Source organism: Zootoca vivipara, chromosome 6 (assembly GCF_963506605.1).
Source record: "Zootoca vivipara chromosome 6, rZooViv1.1, whole genome shotgun sequence".
NCBI classification, from domain to species: domain Eukaryota; kingdom Metazoa; phylum Chordata; class Lepidosauria; order Squamata; family Lacertidae; genus Zootoca; species Zootoca vivipara.
Genome location: NC_083281.1, coordinates 64,566,879 through 64,594,188, shown reverse-complemented (window position 1 = coordinate 64,594,188; position 27,310 = coordinate 64,566,879). Strand labels below are relative to the sequence as shown.

General features: G+C 43.0%; 1 protein-coding gene across 1 annotated transcript in view; it reads right to left on the bottom strand.

Annotated features, from left to right (window-relative positions):
• CDH13 (cadherin 13) overlaps positions 1 to 27,310 on the bottom strand; it is a 612,680-nt gene that overhangs the window by 86,295 nt on the left and 499,075 nt on the right. The window contains exon 8 of the mRNA XM_035119665.2: positions 13,443 to 13,583. Coding sequence (XP_034975556.1) covers positions 13,443 to 13,583 — 141 coding nt within the window. The remainder of the gene's footprint in view (positions 1 to 13,442; positions 13,584 to 27,310) is intronic.

Here is a 27,310-nt window from a genome sequence, read left to right as displayed (position 1 = left end):
AGGGGAGAACGTGTTCTCATTTGGCCTGAGTCTATCACTAAATGTTTCATCTCCACAACAGAGTACAATTCCAGCTGGTATTCTGAGAAATGTTGGCAGACAGCTTGTGTAAACAAGACATAAAGGAATTTGTTTCCCAAGTGGATACAAGGTGGGGAAAAAACATCTTCCAGGGCAAAGAAGCCCCCTAGGTGAATGTTTACCGTTGATAGGAACTCTATGGATGCACTGGCCACATCCATGGTTTTAATCATAAGACTAAAAGAGGATATAGTCCCTAGGGGCTGTCATATATTACACTAGAGGAGGTGACAGAGCTCTGCGACAGCATCTCTTGTTTCTTTCCCTGTTTGCAAAAATGGAAAGGAAGAATTGTGTATGTGGCAAAGGGAGAGAATGGAATTTGGAGCACATAAAGGGAAGTTAACTCACCCTTTTCTTTTCTCCTTCCCAAAGCAGTGGTGGGGGAATGAAGGTGAAAAAGAAGCTTCTTTCTCCCTTTTATTCCCCCACTCACAGCAGCAGCAGCAGGGTGAGCATGGGGAAGCTTGCAAAGCCCACACCCTGCTGATCCATATGGGATAGCTTCAAAGAGCAGTGCTGAGGGGGAGAAGCAGTTTCCATTGAATGGAAACCATGTCCACCTCCTTGGGGATGGCATCAATTAATTAATTAATTTAATTAATAAAGGTAAAGGTAAAGGGGTCCCTGACCATTAGGTCCAGTCGTGACCGACTCTGGGGTTGTGGCGCTCATCTCGCTTTATTGGCCGAGGGAGCTGGCGTACAGCTTCTGGGTCATGTGGCCAGCATGACAAAGCCGCTTCTGGTGAACCAGAGCAGCGCATGGAAACGCCGTTTACCTTCCCTATTTATCTACTTACACTTTGACGTGCTTTCGAACTGTTAGGTTGGCAGGAGCTGGGACCGAGCAATGGGAGCTCACCCTGTCGCGGGGATTCGAACCGCCGACCTTCTGATCGGCAAGCCCTAGGCTCTGTGGTTTAACCCACAGCGCCACCCGCGTCCCAATTAAATTCATACACTGCCTTTTATCCAAAGATTTCTCTTTGGCGATCACTCATATCCGAGTAAGATAGTCTTCCATAAACACGGTTTTAACAATGGGTCCATAAGTGACTGTGGAAGCCAATTCTGGATCCACAGTGGGGACATTGGTTACAGGGCAGTTCACAACACAAAAATACAAAATGAGATGCTAAATACACAAAATACATACCTAAACAAAAATAAAGCAATAGTCCCCATCCCACAGACAGATTTAAAAGGCCATGGAATATTTACTCAGACAAAGGTCTGGTTATAGAGAAACAATTTCACCTGGCACCTAAAGTTATGTAACTGCTGGGTAGACCGTTCCATAAATGGGGAGAAAATGTTGCCGTCCTCTGGGCCTCTCATGGTGAAGCACACAAATTATCAGATGATAATTGCTGCCTCTGGGTTGGTTCATATGGGGAGAGTTGGTCCTTGGGGCATGATCCTACTATGTATTAGCTGATGGTAGGGTTGCCAGACCCTGAGTTTTCAGAGCCCAAACCTGAGATCTAGGGGTAGTCCCCAGTGATTCTGTCGGGGCACATCCCCCTATGGCACCATCACAGTTCTTTCTCTGTGTTCCCTTCCCACCACTAAGCCCCAGATCATAGGTTCCTCACTGCTGCTGCACACCATGAATTGAATCTCTATGTGCAGGGGCTGTTTCCCATAGCAATGCCAGTTGCTATAGAGCAACAGTAGGGAGGACTACTACTTGCAGACATCCAGGAAAACTCGAGGAACAGAGATGCTTCTTCTGTGGGCTCTTCTTAAGTTGTGTGTTTGCTGCAAAGATACAGATATTTTGTTGACTTATTTTGCTCTTTTATTCAGGAACAATGATTGAGCATTGATCCTTAGCACCTGCTTGACTTGCAGAAGTAGCAAAGCAGGTTCTTTTTGTGCTTTACAGAATAAGCCCCAAGATCCTTTTTAATCGGAGGTTAAACTGTGTGTTGCACCCCAGATATTTCTAAGCAGTCCTGGTGGTAGTCTGAAAGAGGCGCTTATAGGAGACAGAGAGCCTATTAAACAAGAAGGCAGTGAGAGTTCAAGGTGCCCAAAGGATCCTGAGCCTTACTTACTTACAACTTCAGTTATTATTTAAGGCAGAGACCTTGAGAAGGTCAAAACTGCTAAGTGAGGAAAATATGTCCTTTCCTGTGTCTTCTAATATATATTTCCCCTCCAGCTGTGAGCTATAATATTGAATCAATTAGTCAGATGCTTCAAGGTTTGTGGCTACATAGAAACCAGCAAGGAAAACCCAGCAGAAAACAACCTAATTCAACTGGCACATTAATGGTTGTATGTATCCAACCAACTCCTACTTGGTGTAGACCCATTGGAATTAATAGAATTAAGTTAAAAAGGTAAAGGGTAAAGGGACCCCTGACCATTAGGTCCAGCCGTGACCGACTCTGGGGTTGCGTGCTCATCTCGCATTATTGGCCAAGGGAGCCGGCGTATAGCTTCCAGGTCATGTGGCCAGCATGACAAAGCCGCTTCTGGCAAACCAGAGCAGCGCACGGAAACACCGTTTACGTTCCCGCTATAGCGGTTCCTATTTATCTACTTGCATTTTGACGTGCTTTCGAACTAATTTCAGGGGTTCTCCTTATGGGTATTACTAACTTTAGACACAATTCATGGGGCTGCACCCAAAGCTCTCTGTCACCTGGCACAAGGGCTCTTAGTGAATGGGTGAGTTTTAAAGTTCTGCAGTGAAGAAACCCAATGCAATAGCTGTTCAAGCAGTAACTCATTGTGTAACAGTTACAGGTAGATAGCCGTGTTGGTCTGCCGTAGTCGAAACAAACAAAAAAACCCACATTCCAGTAGCACCTTAGAGACTATAAGGTGCTACTGGAAGGAATTTTTTAAATTTTTGTTTCATTGTGTAACAGATTGAGCAAGCTATTGAACAACAAAGATACCAGCAACCTGCTTATGCATTCTCTTGAGCAACAATGCCCTGCTGGTGCAAAACACTTCAGACTAGTCTGCTGCTGGTAGAACAATAAGGAAAATCAAAACTTAAAGAATATGAAGAAATAAAGGAACATCTTCAAAGTTGGTTGCACCATAGACAGCTAAAGGATAGCTTTAAAGAGGACAACAAGAAGGGTTTTTCATATTCAGTTTCCAAATTCCAAAAGGAAGTGATAGGAGAAAATTCAGAACTATTTAAAAAGGCATATAATATCCTTTTGGAGTGGGAAACTAATGATGAGGAAGTAAAATCGGTAATGATTAAATGGGCACAAGATATAGATCACAATAAACAATCTGAAGATTGGATAAAATTGTGGAAAATAAATTTGAAATTTACGGACTGTATATTGTTGAGAGAGAATTACATGAAGATAGAATAATAGAATCATAGAGTTGGAAGAGACCACAAGGGCCATCCAGTCCAACCCCCTGCCAAGCAGGAAACACAATCAAAGCATTCTTGACATATGCCTGTCAAGCCTCTGCTTAAAGACCTCCAAAGAAGGAGACTCCACCACACTCCTTGGTAGCAAATTCCACTGCCGAACAGCTCTTACTGTCAGGAAGTTCTTCCTAATGTTTAGGTGGAATCTTATTTCTTGTAGTTTGAATCCATTGTTCCGTGTCCGCTTCTCTGGAGCAGCAGAAAACAATCTTTCTCCCTCCTCTATATGACATCCTTTCATATATTTGAACATGGCTATCATATCACCCCTTAACCTTCTCTTCTCCAGGCTAAACATACCCAGATGATGTATAGATATTATGTATCACCGGTCAAACTGGCAAAAATCTATAAAAATGAAAAGAAAGAGTGTTGGAGGTATGAGACTGAAAGTACTTTTTATCATATGTGGTGGGAATGTAAAAATGTAAAACTGTATTGGTCAATGATATATAATGAATTGAAGAAAATCAATGCATTCTTTGGATGAAGAATTGCATTGCGAAACCAGAGAAGTGCAAATTTCAAAGGAGAGAAGTATTTTGGCTGGCATATTGGTTGAGGAGGTGCAGTAGGTTTCTGTTAAAATGAGAGCTGAATGTCTTTCTCCCTCACCTGTAGTTACCACATGGAAATTTACTTACTACCGTAGATCACTCTGGAGTTTTCTTATGGGCATTGTCAGGCTTCCCCTCCTATTTATAACAGAGGAGGTGGTGGCAAAGTTTTTTGGGGGGGAGCTTCAAACATCTCATAATGCTCACAGTGACTTAAGACTCATATACCAGAGAGGCATGTGAGCTTTTCTAACCAACTCAGTATTTTTCTAACATATCTCATGCTTTTATTATTGTGAGTTTGTTACCAACTGTGAAAAGCAGAGGGGCTCTGAGGAAGCACAGAAGGATTTATTGATTGATGAAGCCAGTCTGCAGATTGATGATGTGTGAGTTTTGGGCTTCAAACAGGAGTATCCAACATGCACCTAGCAAAAGGAGGAGAGGTGGCTTGTGAACAAATCCATCTTGTTTGATCACATCCATGGCTACGCTGAAAGAAGCGGCACCTTCTGTGGAAAGGCAAGTGTTGATGTGAAAGGGAAGAGCGCAGCAGTGAAATTTAAGTTGGTGAAAGCAATCAAGTTGTTCCTGGGAGCAAATTTAAGGTGATAACACCGGACAGCAATAGAAGAAGAGAAAGATCAAAGGTATCTCTGGGCCAGCAAGGCAGCAGGTTGTAATTTATTTTTTTGGGTGAGGCCAGTTGCAAGTAACGGAGAGAAAGAAGTAGGATAGAGTGAGTCAAAAGTAAGCTGCAGGCAGCTTAGGTAATAGGACTAAATTGTACATTTCAGAAGGGTTCTGAAAAATTAGAGACTTGCAACATATGGAAAGATTCAGGGAAGCTATCAGGAGCTCAGAGAATTTTACAATTTCCCCAGGGACACTAGTTTATGGAACGGCAAGTGAAAGAAAACTTCAATACTAGGAGGATCTCATTGCATCTAGATGGATTCATGATAACACCAGTTTGCTCCCCCCACTACAAAAAGCAAGTTATATTTTTAATGGTTGTAGAAGGTGAAAACACTTAGCACAAAAAAAGGTTTTCAGGCTAGAGAGGATCTACAAGGCCTTTCGAGCGGATAAGGAAGAATCTTGTTATTCTTCAAACTGCACCTCGGAGCACAGAGTTCAGTTTGCTGTCAAAACAGAGCACTGGTGGAGAGGAAGTGAAGATTGCCAGAGGCTGACAGCAAGAAGCTCTTGTTGGAGATATCTCTCATATGTAACATCCAAATTATCTTTCACTGGCAGTAGGGATGGACAGTTCAGCCTACTGCCAGTCTGTAACCATTTCAGATGTGTTCACTTATCAGCACAGGTTCACCTTGTTTCCACATTTATCTGCACACACACACATATATGAAAGAAGCTGCATAGAAATCTGTATTTAAATATGTATCTGCATACAATTAATTATAATGAAACAGTAGCTACCGAAAGGCTTAGATTAAAACAAAAGGAGGAAAAAAGGATGGGTAGGAAAGAGAAGAAGCAAACCAAGGCAGAACCTCTTAATGTTAAATAGTACTTCTTCTCATCACAAAATGTGTATTTAAAAATACATTTTATATCTCAATGTGCACATTTCAAAACCTATTTTATCATAGGATAGGCAAGTTTTGCCACCCCTCCTCAAAATTTGATGAAGTGTGAAATTTAGGGATGGAGGAACCTGTAATTCCCCCCCTCTCATTTTGTTCTGTTCTTAAGTTCCATTCTTCATGTTTCTGCATTTGTTTATGTTATGTTATGTTATATGTTATGTTATGTTATTTATCTTTTTATCCACATGAAAATTTATCAACATTTTATTGTGCATAAGTCCTCTTATTTTATTTCCCCTAATATATGCATTTTATGCCCACTTTCTCACACATTTTTTAATGCATTGTTTGCTTGGAGAACTGCACCACCACATTTGAAAATGTGTGAATTTCAAAGGTTAGCTGCACTTCAGTTTGCAAACTGTTTTGAAAAATGTAAATTACTTAGGTTGGCATTAGAAGGTGAATTGAATTTCTTCCCTCTTCCTAGCAAAAATCTAAATGAGAATTGTGTTCCAACTCACAAATTAGGCTGGGAGATGCTGTTCAATCCAGTTCAAAGAAATCAAATTACTCAACAATTGTGGTTATCAGGTAGTGCAGACATTCCCTTGAGAATCATGGGTGACACGGAACTGGTGTAAGCTGTGAACAGAAACCCCAGCCACGGCCTCTTTAGATGGTCACATCCCCCCAATAAATAAATAAATAAATAAATAAATAAATAAATAAATATGTGGGGTGATAATATTGGCCTACCCTACAGGACTGTTCTAAAACGACTGTGGTTATGTATGCAAGGTGCTTTAAGCATGATGTCCCTGAACACTTGCAAAAGCCTGTTGCTGTTAATATATAAACCACTTCATTATATATTTAGTGCTATGCACTGTACAAAGCTGTTCCTCCTTGTCCCAGTAGCATATGGCTGGGAACTGTGGAAAAAGCATTTGTGCCAACAAATAAATATTAAGTGACTGTCAGACAGTGAGCTTGAGATACAGCTACCCTTTAAGCAAGTGAGCCAGTGAGCATCTGGGCTGGAAAGCAAAACAAGGCAGGGAAGCAAGCCAAAAGTGGAACAGACAAGACTCCAGATAACTCACTTGGCCTGGACTATTTTGCTCGAAAGGAACTTCGGTTGCCAAGAACGTTGCATGATGCAAATCCAGACATCTGCTTCCCTGCAACTTCCTCACTAGGTCGAGGAGAAGACAAGCTGTAAAGATTTCCCCTTGTGCTCTAAGTCGGTCGAGCTACATGTATGAAGCTGCCCTCAACTGAGTCAGACCATGAGTTCATCTAGCCAGACATCATCTACTCTGATTGACAGCAGCTCTCCAAGGTCTTGACTTGAGCAGAAGTCTGTCCTAGTAACTAAGATCCCTTAAGAAGGGTCAGGGATGACATCTGAGACCTTCTGCATGAAAAGTATGTGCTTTACCCATAAGCAGTAGACTCTCCCAGTTTTTTATGGAAATATTCCTGGAATGGATACATGGCTGCTGACTGGGCTTTTTTTGGAAAAGAGCAACCAAAATGATCAAGGGGATGGAACAACTAGGTAAGAGATGACATGGTAAAAGGGCATAAAACTATGCATGACATGGAGAAAGTGGGTGTGCAAACTGAGAAAACACAAATCACAAATAAGAATCAGTTTTCTTGTGGGGGCGGTGGAGAGGAGCAGAGAACTCCGAACGGCCTTATAAGTATCATGGCCAATTTTGCACTGTTTGAATGCTCCTTCCTGACCGTTGCAACTTCTTCGTGTTTTTACAAGGGTTTGCTGCTTTCTATTGTAAAAGGCAGGTGCCCTGTCACTTTCCAGCCCACTGAAATGTGTTTATCAGGAGATTACAGAGACAACAGCATGCATTTGGTGACCTTGGCAGAGAGTGGAACAAAAGCACTGCAGCCGACCTTCACCAGGGAAAGAGATAAACGCAAAACACTGCGATGCTGCATATCCAGGTCTAATTATGTGATAAGTGGAAGGAGGTGGTGGCAAACGGACGCTGCTTTTGCAATAAGGTGTTCTTGAGAAAGGCATAAGCAGATATCTGAGGAAATCAAATTAATATGCAGGCAGTGTGTATCTGAAGATGTTAAAGTGGGCTAGGAGAGCCCTTTTCATATCCTATTGTTAACATTCATTTTCTTTCTTCTTATGAAGAGATTGTATTGGCACTCTATTTTGTTATTTTAAAAATGAGTAGTAATCTTGTTTCTCTCCTTTGGGGATAAGTTTCTCCTCCTCTAAAGGTGACTGTCAATCATTCAACTGGATAGTTTAGATGCTAAGGATTCCCACCCCCACCCCCCAATACATATTCAGGATTGACTTCATAGGTGGAGCCAGAGGTGGGATGATTGCTGGGGGGGGGAGTGCCCACCAGACAAGTAGCTTCTCTCCCCCCCCCCCCAAACTCCTGGATTCCCGTGGCTGCTTGAAAGAAAGGCACTTTTCTTTCCGTGTAAACATTAATTGAATCATAAGGTGGAAATTAAAGCAAGTTTGCATTGCTAACATGAAATCAATAGGAAGTGTCAGTTCTGGTTTTGAGAGGACTCTGGGCAAGGGGCCATGGGCAAGGGGCTCACTGATGATCTCCTCTCCTCCACCAGTGAATCTTGGCAGCATTCCATGGCAGTAACAGTGCCAGCAGTGGCAGGGTTCTTAGCATCGCCACATGGATGAGTGGTCACCGTTTAAACCTCCCGCCGCATCTTGGAGTGATACTAAGTTGGGGGCATTGTGCAGAAATTAAATTTGTGCACGGCAGAAGGAAATTGCTTGAAGGAGGCCCCAGAAAATACATCAACGGCGAGGCCCTGGGGCCCTAGCAGCTTCCCAAGGATGTAAGGTGCTGGCTCCAGGCTTCTCAATAGGAACTGCCCCCCCCCACAAAAAAATCAATTTTACTGAACAGCACATTATTAAATGAACAGAATGTGACTATTGATCATTGCCTTTTCAATTGCAATTCAAGCTATTATGCAAATGAGCAGGTCCACTAAATATTTAGGCGTTCACATTTAACCAAGTAGATGTGGATGATAATTAAGCCTGAGGGGGTGGTGGTGGAAGCATCTGTTTCAAATAATATACATTAAGTCAGCTTTTCTTTTTTTTAAAAAAAATATCCAGTCCTCTGAGAAATGCATGCATACTTATTGGGGGGGGGGCATTGTTAATTCCACTTTGGATGCGAACTTCCTTATGGCACCCTGTCATTAATAGCTGTCAATGTGAGTAATAGACATTTTGTATGTGCAGTTAATTAGGCACTTTGTAAATGGATTCTGGCTACAGCACATGTGCTCTGTAGTTATGACCCAGGCTTCCGGGTGAAAGGAAACCAATTAATTATGGGACCGTATGTGTGTGCATTTGCCACATGAGGCAGTTTTGAACTGCATATCAAACTAGCAGAAAGGTTGCAATCCTGAGTAGAAATAGCAATCCTGAGTAGAAATAGTTCCGCTTGTCCTGTGAAGTTGGATCACTTTAAAAGAGGACAAAACCGTGAAAGATAAGGCTACCAGTGGCCACTAACCCTCATGACCATGCTTTGCGTCCACAATTGGAGGCAGCAATGCTTCTGAACACCAGTTGCAGGAAACCACAGAAGGGAAGAGCATTGTTTTGCTCCATTCCTGCTTGTAGACTTCCTGTAGGAGGCTAAACTGGCAGGTCCCTCATGGAGTGTTTCAATATGTGCTATAAAGACAGAAAAAAACGCAGGAATCTGCCTCATACTGACCATTGGTCCACGTAACTCATACACTGATTGCAGCAGCCCTCCTGTGTTTCAGATAGGAGTCTCTCCAATAACTACCCTGAGATTTGGGGATTGAACCTGGAACCTTGTGCATGCAAAGCAGAAGCATGAATACCACTCCACTCCACTTTCCCCAGAGATCATTCCCTCTGCTGGAGATAACAATTAAAACTTGTTTTACAAAACTGAACAGTGTCTGAGTCATGTAATGATTGAAAGGTCGGCGGTTTGAATCCCCGCAACAGGGTGAACGGGGCGAGCTCCCGTTGCTCGGTCCCAGTTCCTGCCAACCTAGCAGTTCGAAAGCATGTCATAGATAAACAGGTACCGCTCCGGCAGGAAGGTAAACAGTGTTTCTGTGTGCTGCTCTGGTTTGCCAGAAGCGGCTTACTCATGCTGGCCACATGACCTGGAAGTTGTACACCGGCTCCCTTCACCAGTAAAGTGAGATGAGCGCCGCAACCCCAGAGTCATCCATGACTGGACCTAATGGTTAGGGGTCCCTTTACCCCCCCCTCTCTCTATATACTATATACATATACTAATCTTTATGTATAGATTAGTATGGCAACTGGATAATTTGATGGAAATCTTCTTTCATCTTACATTTGTCTTCACATATAGACTGACAATCTTCTTTCAGCGTTGATAAAGGACACAGAAGGTGCTGACATAAGAAACAGGGGAAATCAGAAGAAGCTGTGTAGGTTTTACAAATACCTTTGGACAAAAGACACAGGGAAGCTCTCCTATTCATGCTTCATTTAGATGGATGAGAGTGCACAAATCAGTGCTGCCACAAGAGACTTGAGAGTACTTCAAAATTCCTTTGCTCACATTCAGAAGAAAGTGCAATCCTGGAATAATGTATTGCCCAGAGTTTTCTGAGCCAGCTGCATCCCTGGTGTAGCTTAATTGACTTTCATTGGGACAATCTTGGTCTCCATTCATTCAAAATTGACAAATGGACCTTGAGAACAGATATACTCTAAGCTACCCAAAGCAACTCCCAGAATGAATGAAAAATAGAAGCCAAAGCTACTTTCAGCCAGAAATTATTCTGTCAGTCGATAACATAGGCCATTTTAAAAAGAAAAAAAGAACCGTTGAAATATATATTTGGAGAAAAGTAAAGAAAGTTATTTGTGTGTGTGTGTATGCCTGCATTCACATGACAGTTTATTCCATTTCCCTAATATTCCCCTGTTAATTCCCACATTATAATTGAGCCTTCGCATGGTGCAAATACCCATAGCTGCCAAGTATCCCGTTTTTTCACAGGAACCCCCCGGATTTTAATCCGTTTCCTGCTGTTCTCCCAAATGGAGAAGAGAAAAATCCCGGAAATACCCTGGATTTCCTACCTGCCAGAGAGGCTCCATTTCAGGTGCTTCTCTGCCCATGTGTGGGCACCAGAAATAGGACAGAGCGGCACCGGAAGTCATTCTATGAATGCCCGGCGGCCATCTTGGTGGTGGCCGCATGGCGGCGGCCGGCCGCTGCCATGCGGCCACCACCAAGATGGCCACCGGGCATGCGTAGAAGCGACTTCCGGTGCTGCTCTGCCCTATTTCTGGTGCCCACACGTGGTCAGAGAGGCCCCGGAAATTGCTTCTACGCAACCTCCGGTGCCGCGCCGCTGCTGATCCCGCATTCTTCAGTGGGAGACTTGGCAGGTATGGCAAATACCACCTTTGGAAAATGAATGAACTATAACACATGTTTAGCACACATTTCTGTGCTATTTGATTCCATAAAAAACCCACAGTGAAGTGTCAAAACTTGGAGCATCAAACCAGCTTGCAGGCCTTTCCTTTTGTTTTCATGGAGGAACAGAAAGATGCATGTGCATAAAGTTTGGAGAATAGCCCTGTTGTCCAATGATTATGCACACTGGTGTGAAGGAAACTTTGTGTGACATGCCAGTAGATTGGTGAAAAAGTCAAAGTTCCATAACTGTTTCACTGGTACACATAAGTACAACTGTCATACACTTCAGAGAACTTCCACCTGACCAGGAACTCACAAGATGTTTTACTGGGAAACATTTCTGCATTTAATGATCCCCCAACTACTGAAACCCTCCTACATTTCCCCATGTTGTCCTGGAACACTGGTTGCAAACAGTTGTTACAGTTTAATGGGAATTTTATCCAGTTGGTGCTTTTGTGGGGAGGTCATTTTAATTTAGCATCCAGCTAAATTTGACTCTGAGTAGAGCCACTGAAATTAATGGATTTAAGTTTATGGGCCCACTAATTTCAATGGGTCTGCTCTGAGTAGGACTTAGTTGGCTGCAATTTCAAGATCAATAATAAAAGAGGGGGTTGGGAAATATATATGCTGCATCCCAGTGCATATTGCAAAGAAAATGTAATGAGAGGAAGAAGCCCCACATGTAGCTGTAAAATGTGCTAAAATTCAAGGGTCTTATTTCATAGCAGCTGTAATTACAATCTAAAAGGTTATGCCTCTGTTTCTTTAGTTAATGAGTCTAATTTTCTTTTAAAGGCTATTTTGAGTCTTTCATTCTTTTCTCACTCCTCCTACTCCAGCTGAAGAGAGTAGCCACACCTGCAGGCGGATTCAATTAATGGTCGACACCGCATACACTTTACCAGTATAATTTACATTTCTTTTTGCTAATTAATTCATTGACTAATGCTAAATGTAGTGCCACACTAATCGGCACTGTGTGTTAAGTACTACCTGGTTATAATAGTCAACGTACCTGGAGGCGACATAGGCTTATTCATGTGTATATTGAGGTCTGGATCCAAAGAGTCTCACACAACTGGTTCTGTGCATCAAAAGTGGTTTGGGACTTCTGTTTCTGGGACAATGGGTCCATTTGCCTTCTACCCAACTGTTTTTTTGAAATGGAGAGGAATTTTGGTAGGGCAATGGAGGTGCCTGCAGTGGATGACCCTGGGGTCTGAAAATTTTGTGGCACCCTGTACGATGCCAAAATTCAGCACCCCCAGCTTCTCACGCTTTATTCTAAATCAAGAGTTGTGACATGCCCTGCAGTGCCCACCACCTTGTTCTATGTATCTGATGAAGTAGACTGCTATCCAAGAATGTTTATGCCACAATACATGTTTTAGTCTTTAAACTGCACAAGACTGGTTGTTAAAATGATTTTCATTGCACTAGTTCTTACAGCATAGAAGGCTTTTGTTTTTGCTGCAACAGACTAACATGGTTACCCTTCTGGAAGCAACTAAACTTAAAGGTTCAAACACTGGAAAATTCATTACAGCACTGTTAAACTACTCTGAAAGGGAACTGTTTGCATGTTTCCCAACAAAAGACAATGACTCACATCCAAGTTCCATGTCACAGCTTTTGGTTCAAATGGTAGTAAACTCCAGGTGAAAAGTGATACAGTATACTCATGTGAAATAATCCCAGTCAGCCCCAGGAAGATGGGAAACTGGAGACAGAATCTGGCACTGATTTGCATCATTGCCAATTAATCGGTTTTCTAAAAAGAGTATTATTTAAAAAGTTACATCAGCACAAACCTTTTGCTTCCTATTATTTCAATCCTTTCTCTACACCACACACAATTCAACACAAGCAATGTACCATGTTTGGATTTCAGTAGGGTTAAATGGCAAAGATGCTCTATTTGAGGAAGACTGTCAGCAAAGTTTTAAAGGCCTGCTATTGGAAATACTCAACATTGAACTGACTCACTCTTAAACAAACACAACACCCCCAAGCATATTTTAAAAGCATTTGCTGTGTGTCATGGTGAAACCATCCACAACTTCCCTGCAGAAACCTCCGCCCCTGCCTGAAGCACAGAGGGTGCCCATCAACTTCTATTAGATCCAAGATCAGGTTAAGAAGAGCCCTGCTGGATCAGGCCAACGGCCCATCCACTCCAACATCCTGTTCTCACAGTGGGCAACCAGATGCCCGTAGGAAACCCACAAGCAGGATGCAAGCGCAATAGCACTCTCTTCTCCTGCAGTTTCCAGGAACTGGCGCGACTGAACAAGTAATGCTCAACTTTTTTGCATCTTAAAGTAAATTTTTACCTCTTTTCTGGTGAATTCCGGTGCATGGTCATTTTTGTCATCAACGACAATGGTTGCTGTGGCAGTGCCAGTTAACCCAACATCCATGCCCCCCATGTCTTTTGCTTCTATGATGAGCTCGTATTTCGGATTCTCCATTGTCTGCAGAGATGAAAAAAGAATAATACATTACCCAATGTGCAATGCATTGATCTCATTTTAGAAATATCCATTATGGTATCAGAGGCACCCTTAGGTAAAACTGATCTGCAGGGTGTTTTTCTATTAAAAGAAAGAAGGCAACTGGCTTATTACAAAAGCCAGGAAACCCTGACAAATAGATGCGCTGAGAATTTTACCTAACGCTCGATAGAAACTATCTATGCCAGTCTTCACCAACCTAGTTACTTTCAGATATGTTGAAGTGCCCCAACCTGGTGCTTGCCATTCTTGACTATTGGTCACCCTAGCTGGGTCTGATGGGAGCCGTAGCCCAAAACATCTCTTCCAGCCTTCTCCAACCTTGTGTCCTCCAGAATTTTTTGGACTACAACTCCGACTGACTCTGATCAGCTGTAATCCAAAGCATTTGGAGGGCATCAGTACAGGGTACATTTTCTTGGACTAGCAAGCATGACACCTCTTATTTTTGTCTGAAAAGCATGTAAAATGGTGGAAAATAAGAACAGTATGTTCCTAGCAGCTCTGTTTTAATTCCGGGGTTGTTCTGCCTCCTGCCATAACTGTTCCAGTTCACCCATTCTCTTTAATTGTGTCTTTTGAAGAGAAGTCTCTTGTTCCTTTGCTTCCTGTTATTTCAATCCTACCTCCACAGGAGGAGAGGAGAGGAGAGGAGAGGAGAGGAGAGGAGAGGAGAGGAGAGGAGAGGAGAGGAGAGAGGGGCATAGCCATGCCCAGTGTATTTCAAGTGACCTACTCTATTTCAAGCTCTACCAGGAATGGAGATTAACTGTATGGAAATGGTATTAAAACTTATTAAAGGTGACATTTCCTTGATTTGTATGGCTGTCTTGCATGGGCCCATCTGCTGGGAAACCTCAAGGGCCACATCACTGATGGGGAATGCAGATGGGAAGGAGCAGGTGGTGGTCATCTTCTTTTAAAGTCATGAGCTACTTCACTCATGCAATCTCAAAAGCTATTATTCTGTGATTCACAACAGTGATATAGGAGAAAAACTTTAAAAGGACAGGAAGAGATTTAGCCTTTGAGAAAAAGAGACAAATGACTCCACTCTAGAACAGATTTCCAACTGAATACATTTGGGAAAAGGCTGGGAAAGAGTGCTTTAACAATAAATCCTTCTTCACAGGGAACTCTGGGAATTGTAGCCCTGGGAGAGGAATAATGGTTTCCTAACAACTCTCAGCACCCTTGACCAACTACAGCTCCCAGAATTCTTTGGGAGAAGCTACAGCTGTTGCTTTAAATCTATGGTGTGAGTGTGACCACAGAAAGAATCATTATAAAGTCAATTCACTTCTTTCCCTCTGCTTTTCAGAGACACAGGGCACTGTGCTATATCCACTGAACATATATGTATGTGAACCACTGGGAACTGTGTGTGCTTCCTGTTTAGAAGCTGGGTGTGGTATTCAACTAAGCTTCCCTGAGAGCAGACCTATTGAAATTAACAAACATGAGCAAGCTAGGTCTTTTGATTTCAATGGGTTTATTCTGAGTAGAATTTAGTTAAGTACCAATCTGGGTTCTGAAACTGTCTCCTGCTTCATCCAAATGCCATTTTAATTGCACCAACAGCAACTAATTATCAGCTGCGTAGATGCTCTACTCCATTCACTCAAACAACAACCTGAGCTTTCAACATTTGCTTGTTTGCCTATTATTATTCTTATATAGCTTTGTAGTGGGTGAAAATCTTGTGGGATGGGATAACGAAACGCTTCCCTTTATTATTCCAAAAGGTAATGTGGATCCATCGCAGCTTTATCCATATTTGCCGACAAGGTGCTTTTTCAGCATCAGTAAGGTATGAGGGGACCAGTCAGCTAAGAACGGTGATAGTTGACTGCTCTTCAAAAGCAACAGGGATGGAGTTGGATGGGAGAGGGGACCACATGTTGGTAAAAGGAATGCGAGAGGGAGATACAGAGAGAATGCTGATGAAAAGTTGCATATGACACACACAGGGTGGGGAAGAGGAGAGAGAGACTGAGCAACTTGTTCTTTGGAGAGAAGCTGGTGACAATTATTGAGTGGCAATGATGAGCTCCTGCAGAGTCCCACCACGTCCAATAATCAAAAGGCGAGCTGACATGATGTAACATCCTCAGAGATGAGTGACTATCAAATTCTAGGACCCAATTATACATTCTTTCTGCAGTCCAAACTCCTATAGCCGTTGAACACACCACAAAGCAAGAAAGTGCTCAGAAAATGCTAAAGAGTCAAATTAAAATGTTTTTTTTAAAATCTCCTCCAACAGATCTGTTACAAATCTAACAAGGCTTATAGTGCAATCTTACTCATGCTTACTCAGAAGTAAATACAGTACAGTGACGTAGCTAGCCGCCTGGCTGCCCGGGGCGGCAAACCTGAAGGCCCCCCCCCAAGGGGGGGGTGTCCGTCGTGAGCATGCGTCATGATGCACAACACACACGTCATGACGTGCGACACATACACACACAGGAGGCATGTGACGCAGCGACGCGGCAACGCCCGCGAGCAAGTCGTGGAGTGAGGCAGTCTCGCTTGCATTGGGGCTTCTCCTGCATGGCAGCGGCAACATCGCACGGCGGCCGTCGGAGGTGGTCAGCCCTGTCTAGCCTGCTACCCGGGGCAGCGCGCCCCCTGCCCCCTATTACTACGCCACTGAGTAAATAGCACTATGTTCAATGTGACTTGCTTCCTAGTAAGTGTACATAGGACTGGAGACTTTCATTGCTAGACGCTCCCCATTTCCCCGAATAGTGAAAAGTCCAGGGGCAGCCACTGTGCTTTCAGTGTTTAGTGTGCACGCAGCTTAAGACCTCTTAAACTGCGTACACACTAAACACTAAAAGCACAGTGAAAACACAGGACTTCCCCTGAAGGATCCTGGTTCCTGGGCAAGTGTAGAAGTCTTTTCATTGTCATTGTTTTAATTATTACCCCTGGTTTTAAACAGAATTGCTATTGCCATCACTTTGAGGCTTGATTATTGAAAAAGCAGCTGATGATATGTCATCTGATAATGTTTCATGCCATCACCAGGGTCTGCCCTTTATGTCATCACTGGGGGCTGCCCCAAGTCACAGGTTTGGACCCTGAAATCTCAGGTTCTGGGATGCTCCAGATCTTGCAAACCTAGTGATATACAAACAAGACATGTTAGAAGTAGCAGCCCTACATTGGTTGCAATTGCCAGTTCTTTTAAGGGCTCAACTTAAAGAACTCATGTTAGTGTTTAATGCCATAAATGACTCAGGACCCAAATTCCTGAAAGACCACCTCTTTCCCTACAGACCCCTCAGCATTAGGACTAGTGGAGGGGACCCTTATTGGTTGTTCTACTGCCCTTATAAGCTGGGTGGGATGACCCTGGGCAGGAAATTCTCTGTGCACAGCTCCTAAGTTGTAGAACTCCTTGCCCACAGAGGTGTGTCTGCATACCCAACCGTGCCATTTTAAGCGAGACATCCTGGAATTACAGACGCCATCCCAGCTTCTGATTGGATCCCTGAATGTCCCATTTTTTGGTCCGGCACTCCAGCTGGTTCATGCCAGAATGCTGGACCAAAAGACACTCAGGTTTGGGTTTCATACTCTTGCGTGAATCAGCTGGCTCCCACAAGAGCTCGTGACCAAAAAATGAATGTCCTGATTTTGATCAGCAGGATGTTGGAGGATATGTTTCTGGCATCTTCATTACACAGCTTTTGGCAGATGCTGAAGATGTACCCCTTGCCCTGGCTTTTGTCACCTGAGATGTAGAATGTGAGGACCCACCTTATTTCTGTGATTGTAAGTTGCTTTAAGCTGCTTTTGACATTGTGCTTCAATTGTTGTAACCAGCTCTGGGACTTTATGGTGTTTTGAATATTGGGAGTTTAGGGCTGCTGGTATTCCATATAATATCTGGCTGTATTCAGTGCTAATCTCAGGGTTGTGAGTTTGAGGCCTACATTGGGCAAAAGATTTATGCATTTCAGGGTGTAGGACTATATGGTATCTTCAACTCTACAGTTCCATAATTCTGTGATTCTATTTGCACATGCCAAAACACTGCCACCTTTTGAAATTTGCACTCTACAGAATTTTGGTAATGCAGTTCTCTAGCCAAGTAATCTGTAGAAAAATGCATATATTTGAGTGAAGTGTGGAGATATTAATAAAAACAAATGAAGATGTATAGTGGGGAGCATATATTATGTGTATATTATGGAATCCTGAATACAAATTGCATATAGTAGGAGAAATCAACGGTGAAATGCTGGTGAATTTTCAAGAGATTTCCCTCACCCCCAATATTAAAAAACAAAACAAAAGTGCAAACTGATATTGAAATGTAGTGAATTAAATGGTTTTTTTTAAGACTGGGAAGAATGAGAAACCAAAATTGACCAATTCTGACATCCTTAACCCACCATGACTTATAGCCATCAATGCCCTCCATTACTTTTGTTTAACTTACAAGGAGGTAGCATAGATAGCACTAGAAGGCATACTGCACACAGAGTAGTTTTCCAACCATTCAAATGCAGCCACGGAGACTTCAAAATTGCCAGAGTCAGAACTTTTGTGGAGCAAGAGAGAAAATCAAAGAGAAATGGTGCTATCCACCTCTTTTTTGACTTCATTCTCTTTGGCAGACCACAAATTTTGCAAGCCTTAGTCATTTTGCAGCAGGCTAAATGACTAAAGTGCAAATTTATGGGATAATGAAGGGGTTCCCTGCTGTAATTGTATCAATTCTCCCAACATCTAGCTACAGTTGATAAATGAGACACCATATGAGCCATGATTTAATGCCCACCCATTAAGATCATTATACCTCTTTTTAACTTTGACTAGGCTCTGTTTAAAATGGGCTATTTCCCATGAAACAAGGGACATTGTTACAGATCCAATCAGGTTTGATTATGTGATGACATCACTGGTGGCAAAAATAAGTCAAACCTGAGTAAGAATAATGCCCATTCAATTAATATTGCCCTCACTCTGAATTGGCTTAATTATCCCTCATCAGTGTCATTATATGGAGAAATCTCTTTGCCTTTGGGAATAATCTTTGGGAATCTTCTTTAGCTGCTGCTTCAGTGCCTATTTGTCTTTCAATTGGGGTTGCGGAGAATCCCTATACTGACATAGAAAAGTTAATTGGGTGGCATAATAGACTTTCAGGCCTCCCCCCCCCCCCGAAAAAAAGAATTTGGTATCAAAAAACTTCACCTATAAGCCTATTAGAACGTTTTGAAAGCCTGCTCTCCAAAATGACCTAGGTTGCTCAGAGATGGAATCTGATGTCCTGATACACCAATAGCTTACTGAATACCTGAGAGGTATAGCAAGTGAGCCAACATAGCTGGTTGTACTATCCTGATTCTATAGGAATATGCATTACTGATTCAGATACAGTCAGCCACAATAAGCAGAACCTATAGGGACCAGAGAATCCACTATATTCAGAATCTCCAAATGCAAGAGGTAGAAATGAAAGGGTGTGGAAAGAAATATTTGAAAAGCATTTCAAAAAGTTCCTTTCAGAAATCAATCACAGCTGTCATATCTCTGAAACCATTTACAGCAGCAAGGAGGAAAAAAAAAACACCACCACCCACAGTGTTAATAATAACCTTGTCCACCTCCACACAACTGTATTATTGCCCTTACTGAATATTAAGAAGTCTTTCATCTAGTCCATCTATGAATATCACCAACAATGAGAATTAAAACTCCCCCCTAAACCAAGCAATCCATCGTTCCTTCCCTTGCCCCCACCACACCAAACACCAAGCTGAAATCTAGAGAGTTTTCTCTGTAGGTGAAGCTATGCAATCTCTAAGAGTGCTGTGGCTTCATGACATTTCTGAGGCTTCAAAAGCAAAAGAAATTTGTTTCAGCCAAGGACAGATGAATATCCCTAAACTCCCAATATTCGGAACAGACCATGAAAGGCAGAGAGCAGAGGAAAAAAAATAATTAATCATTGCAAAGGAAGTAAATTGGCTTCTGGGACAGAACCTCATGCATACTACAATATGTGAGTTATTATTGAAAACACTGGTGGGGTACCTCCAGCCCATAGACTTAATCAGGCCCAGCAGGTGTTAAAATTTGGCCCTTGAGGCCATTTCCCCCCCACCATACCTACCTGCTCTGCATCTGATGCACATAGCTGCCAAGTTCCGGCCTGAGAAATAAGGGACTGGACCGGAAGTAGCAGACCGGATGTAGCGCTGCCGCCATTTTGGAACTGGGCGGAGCATGCTCAGAAGCTACTTTTGATGCTGCTCTGCCCTGTTCCAAAATGGCCGCCGCACCAGAAGTCGCGCTGCAGCCATTTTGGAACTGGGTAAAGCAGCATCCAAAGTCACTTCTGAGCATGCTCCGCCCAGTTCCAAAATGGCCGCCGCACCAGAATAAACCGGGGGGAAACAAAAAAATCAGGGGTTTTTTCGGCTGGGAACAGCTGGAAAAATGGGGGTTTCCCGGGGAATACGGGAGACTTGGCAGCTTTGCTGATGCAGCAAAATCAACAATAAGCAAAAACAGAAGTAGTGTCCAAGGCCAAGGCCCAGCTCCATAACAAGGGATTATGCAAGAGGCAAGATCAGGGCAGTCTGAGGTTATGTTCAAGTTGATCACTGGGCAGACAAGGGTATAGACAAGAGACAGCCCCAGGGGAGTCCATTATCAGATTCACAATAACCAAGTGGCCAAACTCATCAAAACACAGTGCTGGTACAAATGCATTGCTCCTGCAATTCTTCCAGCCTAGTACTGGGTTGGAGCTGCTGGAACCACACCTTAAATGAAGCTGACTCCTATCAGTTGTCTTCACCCAGAGGTCTCCTCAAGAGGAGGATCTTACTCCCCAATTTTGGCTCCTGGTGAGTCCTTGCCTGTAGACAGGCACATCTCCTGATGGGCCAGGTTTCTGTCTGGCATACAAGGTGACTCAATGAGTCAACCTCAATACTCATTCAATTCCAATATTGTGAGGCTGAACTCACCTGTGTTGTTGATGGCCACTCCTCAGCTTCATCTAAGGCAGGCATCCCCAAACATCGGCCCTCCAGATGTTTTGGACTACAATTCCCATCTTCCCCGGCCACTGGTCCTGTTAGCTAGGGATCATGGGAGTTGTAGGCCAAAACATCTGGAGGGCCACAGTTTGGGGATGCCTGATCTAAGGATCCTGGCTCCTAACCCCAGTATTGAGCCAGATACAGGACTTGGTGGAATGCCAGGGCTTCCAGGTGGTGCTGGCTAAGATATGACAGACAGCCACCTCACAATGTTACAAGTTCTACCCAGCACCTACTAAATTTATAAATAAGTTATAGTGTCCTAAGAAGTGGCAGTGGTGGTGAAATGCTCTCTCATAGATGAAAATAAGCTTTGAGAAACTGGGTAAGAGTTTTCGGTGTAGCAGTAGTTCAGACATAATGCAGGGATGTTCATTGTGGTGCCTCCTTCCAGGTGTCATTGCACTACAACTCCCTTCTACCCCCGCCAGCTTTGCCAAAGGCTGAAGATAATGAGCACTCACACTTTACATTGTGGGTGCTCTTTGCGGGATTGCACGTGGTGCTACAGTTCCCAGGGAGCTTACTGGCAAACAGGAACTGGCTTGCCTCTCAGTGTTAATTTTTGGAGGTTTACGCCCAGCCTCAGTAATCAAGTTTCTTGCTGGGAGGTGGGGCCAGCCCCATTTATAAATAGGGGTGGGGCCGACAATAGCCAGGCAGTCGGCTCTGGAGATTCACCCACCCTCCCTACCCTTTCTTAGTTTAATGTTTTCTTGTATGCAGGTTAACTTTTTCTTCCTATTTAGTGGGCGCTGCTACAGTCTTTGACTGGTTGCTGTTGAAGGACTGGGAAGAAATTTTATTGCACTGGCAGGTTTTGTTTCCTTGTAGCAATTCATCACAACTTTGGCAGTTATGGCCTTGGGTGGAATCCTTTAGTCTTTTCTTCCCTATGGGGGTGGGCGTGAAGTGGTGACTTGCCCCCCCTGCAGCGGCAATCCCAGGGTCCCCCTCTTAAAGGGGTTATATATAAATGGGGGTTACTGGCCATACACTGAAAGGTCGTCAGTGAACTACCCTGCGTGTGGGAATATGGGCTTGGCTGCCTGCTACACTTATGTCTCGCAGAGCACCCCATACTCCATTTACCCTGATGAGCCCCAGTTCCCCCTGGCTGTGGGGCTGGGAGGGATACACGCCCAGGACCTAAGCCAAGGTCTTCCTACATTCAGAAGTTTACTAAAGTTGTAGCCTAATTTTAATTCCATATAACATTGTCAGAGTCTTTATTCCTTCCTTATGATCCCTGGGGGCTGGGGCTGTCGCCACCTGGTCACGCAATGGGACTTACACTCCACAACATCTTAATGGCACAATGCTGACTATCCCACATCTAATGATTAGACATGTTGCTGTTCTTCTTTCACATAAACTATGCAAATAAGCAAGATAATGTACACTTGCAGGAAATAACAGCTGATGTTTATTTAAAACAACAGGATCATTCCTCACTCCCCACCACCCCAAATCCACCTGCTATCAGTACCTATTCAATTTACCTGAAATAAAATAATCATATAGAGCAGCCAATGCAAACAAGTGTTATAACCCTGACAAATGAGGAATTGGAATTGAAGGAATGCAGCTATTCAGATTATCATAATATTAACATTTACTCTAAAGTGCCCATTGTGTTTGCAGGGCAAAGAGGAAACACGAGACCAGCTGCGCTTCCAGAGCTTGAATTATGGTTTGTCACAAACAAAACCTCACAATAACATTATTGTAACTCTCTTTTAATTCCCCATTTTCCAATTACGATGCTTCAAAGGAAGTTCTACCATTTAATCAAAGCAATGTGATATTTCTGCTATGATGAAAACCAGTGTCTATTTAGTATCTGCAGGAGAGGCATAATTTTAATGTAAGAAATGGATAGAATGGGAAAGACAAAAATTGTCCTTCTGAGTACATTTGCCTGCCTATTGCCAATTCACATGATTCACTTGCTTGTACATCATATCCCATAAGGGATGCTTAAAATAATCCCAGCTATCTTGTGCAAACATGCAGAGGCTCTGGAGCCAAATTCTAGTGCATCTCATTGATTTCAGTGGGGAGGAGAAGATCCAGGTGTGTGGAAGCACCTATAGAAGTATATGTGGAGAGAGACCATTTTTCACTTGGAGAGCATATGTTTTTTATCCAGGTCTCAGGCTCATTCCTGCTTAGTTATTCTCAAATAATTTATGTTCACAGTTTGTCACCTGGCCCTATTCCAGAGCCCAGATCACCCCTGACCTGGATTGAATTTGGCCCTGAATCGATTGGGGTGGGGCAGGGAGTAATGATTAATTAGGGTTTCTTAAACACGAATTAAGCATAACGTTGGGAAGGAATGGCAGAAGGAGATACTGTGTCTCCCCCCCCTCCCCTGACCACACTGCAGAGAGCAAAAGGGTGAAACCTCTTGGGACCTGTTTCTCCAGTGCATTTCTGATGGGGAACATATTGGCACAGTAAACCCCAGCATTTGATCCTCTGCTCACCATCTTGTCAGTGGAGGGTTCAACCCTGCTCCATTTATGTGTTCCCTAGTAGCCAAAGCACCTTCTTCCTGCCTGGCGCTGGTGCCATCCCCAGATTGCCATTGAATGGCCAACCAGACTTCGGGTGATCCAAGGCTTTCTATACCCAACTTGTCCAAAGTCTGCATCCCTCCCGAATTGGCCTAATTCAGTTTGGGATTCAGGCTTGTGCCAAATCCATTGCACAGGCCCACTTGCTGGGGGTAGTATAGAGGAGAAGTCTCCACTTGTAGGAGCTCCACACATATAGGGTCTTCGGATGAGGACACATTTGTACAACGCTTTGAACTTTGATCATGATAGCCACTGGTTAAGTACCAGACAAGGTGGGATAGTTTGTAAATCCTCCTCAAACATACTTTTCAAACTGGTGTCCTTAGGAGCAAATTCAATATTTGACCCAGATACAGCTTTACTCCATAATGAGTTTCTCTCTCTCTCTCCCTTTGCCCCTCTCCAAGTCTAACATTGAAGATAATGTGCGTTTATCACTGAGATCAGCAATGCCTGGATATTGGCTGCTCTCCATACCATTTAGGCAGGTGATTTGTCTCCTATAATCTGCAAAGAATTCTGATCAGCTGCTGCTATGTGTGGAAATGATCCTTAAAGCACTGCAATTCACTCTATGAGTTCAGGTAGATTTTATTTTATTTTATTTAGGAAGAAAAAAATGCACCTCAATATGCCTTCAGCTCAATATGAAATATGTGGGTCTAGATTGGGGAATGTGACATTAAACCACACATACAACTTTCCTGCATAAAGGTGCAAATTAAAGTTTTCCTTAAGTGTGCCGTTTATGATTCGCTAGAAAAATATCTTCCACCAGGGTAATAAAAGATAACATGTTTTGTGACAGCTCCCTTATGCCAAATTGAACATAATCTCTTATTAAGAGAATCAAAATGAACCTTACTCTGTTAACATTGGTGGGGAGGGGGGAGCAGGAACTGCAGACACACCACATTGCTACAAATTAGGTGCACCAAAGGCCACATCCCCCTCAATACACCTCCTTATTCCCCCACAAGAAAGTAATGTGATAAAGGTCAAGGTGGAAAATGTATTCCTCTGTCTAATCTGCTTTGCAAATTAGTGCCGATGGTCAGAATGTCCAAGAGAACTCAATTACTGGAGTTTCCTGTCAAGCCTACCTCAACTGGATGAAATCATAGAGGTTAGTTTGGAAATTAGTGCTGTGATGTGCAAAACATCCCACAATTCCAATTTTACATCTTTGGCATGATGTTAATGTTCTCAAATATTAAAGGGAAAGTGGTGTGCTATTTCACATCTCTCACTTTCCCCACTCATACTGGCACAAAGCGGTGAAAAACAAGGCAAGTTTCAATAGCTGGTCAACCCTTGCCTTATTAATGCAGCTGCATTCAGTCTAAATATGGGGAGGGGGAGTGGAACCTTCCCACAATGTTTTGACAGAAGCAAAAGGGAACCTTCATGTTAAGCAGTTTCACATACATAGACTCAGAATATAAAAGAGCCTGCTGGATCAGGTCAGTGACCATCTAGTCCAGCATTCTGTTCTCACAGTGGCCACTCCAATGCCCATGGAAAACCCACAAGCAGGACCCAAGCACCAGAGCAGTGGGAATTGAGAAGCATTACTGCCTCCAGCTATGGAGGCAGAGTATAACCGTCATGGTTAGGTAAAGGTAAAGGGACCCCTGACCATTAGGTCCAGTCGTGACCGACTCTGGGGTTGCAGCTCTCATCTCGCGTTATTGGCCAAAGGAGCCGGCATACAGCTTCCAGGTCATGTGACCAGCATGACAAAGCCGCTTCTGGCGAACCAAGCCCTAGGCTCTGTGTTTTAACCCACAGAGCCACCAGCGTCCCAATAGCCATCAACAGCCTTCTCCTCAATGAATCTGTCCAATCCTCTTTTAAAGCCATCCAAGTCGGTAGCCATCATTGCCTCCTGCAGGAGTGAGTTCCAACTGTGCACTGTGTGAAGAAGTATTTCCTTTTATCTGTCCCGAATTCTCCAAAACTCAGCATTGTTGGATGTCCACAAGTTCTAGTCTTATGAGAGAAGGAGGAAAACTGTTTTCTATCCACTTTCTCCATGCTCTGCATATTTGTACACACGTCTATCATGAAACATTTCTTCATAGGAGAGTCACTCCATCCCCTTGACCATGTTGGCTACCCTTCCATTAGATCTGGGGCTGCTCAGTACTTGGATGGGTTACCTGCTTGGCAACCCCACCTGTGCCATTCATAATTGCATCACACCTTCACTTGCATCAGTGTAGATTGGCAAGGATATAAACAAAAGTAACGAGAAATCATAAATAACACATACACAACCCAGCAGATCCTTCCGCATAGCTAAGGCCTATTTGAAACATCAGTGATATTTACAGTTTGGTGCCTGATGCTTTAATCAAAGCAGGGTATCTAATATTAGTTGCAATAAATATTTTTATTATCCCTTTATGTGTGGCCCCACCTTGCCTCCTCTTCTTCCTCCTCCTCCTCTTCCTCTTTTTCTGCTTCCTTTTAAAAAAAAAATTAAAAATGGAAAGCTTATCTTAGTTTAGTGTTCTATTGCCAGCAGTAATTCCAGGTAGCTTTCAAAAACTAAGCACCCTGCAGAGAGTGTAATGAATCAACACATGATATCAGCCTTGCCTAGTGCCTGCATTTTTGTGCCAGTAGGATAGTTCCTAAGGAATATAAATTCATCTGATTCTAAATGATCAGAGGAAAGATCATATATCACATAAATTGGATTTCAATTATATCATTGATGTTTTAGCCCGATATAAAAGAAGATGCCTACCTTACAATGGGCGGGTAAAATTATCATCTTTATAGGAATATGTCTCCCACACACACTGATGAGAACATCAGTTTAATTTTCCATATCTATCTTTACTGGGGGGGGGGTGTGCACCCCTGATTGCTCATTTCAACACCCCCCTTGATTTCCCCCATGTCAATCAGAGCTTTCCTTTCCTGACCCAAGCAACTAAATTCACTTTTTCATCTTTCCAAACCTACTTCTGAAGCCACTTCTTGCTCCTCTGCAGCCCTGCTTTTCACCCATTTTCACATTCCACACAGTTATGAAACCAGCATCTCCTCCTATTCTGCAAACCCTTCCATGCCCCCATTTCATGCCTCATACTTCCTGCTTTTTTGCAACCCCCTTTTCACATTTTCATCTTCAGCCTGCTTTCCCAACCCTACTCTTTATTGCATACAGATCATCCCCATTTCTGTCCCATCTCTTCTTCTACTCTACAGTCTCCTTTGCACACACTTTGCTCTCGCCTTCAACTTATTTTACCTACTTTCTCCTTTTTAAAGCTCTCCCTTGCACATAGACAATTCACATATCCACGCCTCCTCTTCTTTCCTGTACTTTAGCCCCCTTTGCACACACACCCTGTGATTATGTGTGTTACTGTATCTTTAGGATGAATATAATCTTATGAGGAAGCCTTAAGTTGCTTTGTCCAGTTAAGGAAGGTTAAGTTCAGTTGACAGGTGTGCATATATGGGTGTTTGCTTGTTAATAAAAATCTGTTCTAACTCACTACATTTAATCTGGAACTTAATGTTGAAGACAACACACGGTAGCAAGAGTGAAATACATTGTGTGAAGGTACTGTGGGATATTTGAAGGCTCCACAGACATTTACTCTTTCACATGAGGAAGCTAAGGAATAGAAGAGGAAGAATTTTGAGTACAGCAAGAATGAAATGCTCTATCACTGAGCTACAACCCTTCCATAGAAAATATAGGAACATAGCAAGGTGCATTATAAAGAGTCAGCCTGTGAGTTGTATCCAATAGTCAGAATAATCTCTTTGAAATTACAGGTGGTGATGAACATAGGTCCATTAATTTCAATCTGTCTACTATGAGTAACAGTTAGTTCAATACCATCCAGTTGCTCCATCTAACTCAGCATTGTCTACACTGTCTGGCAGGGGCTCTCCAGGATTCCAGATGGTGGAAATGGACCAAATATATTTCTCCCCATTCCTACCTCACACACCCCTAACACCCCAGGTATTAATTTTTGGTGGCATTTTTATTTTATTTTACAGT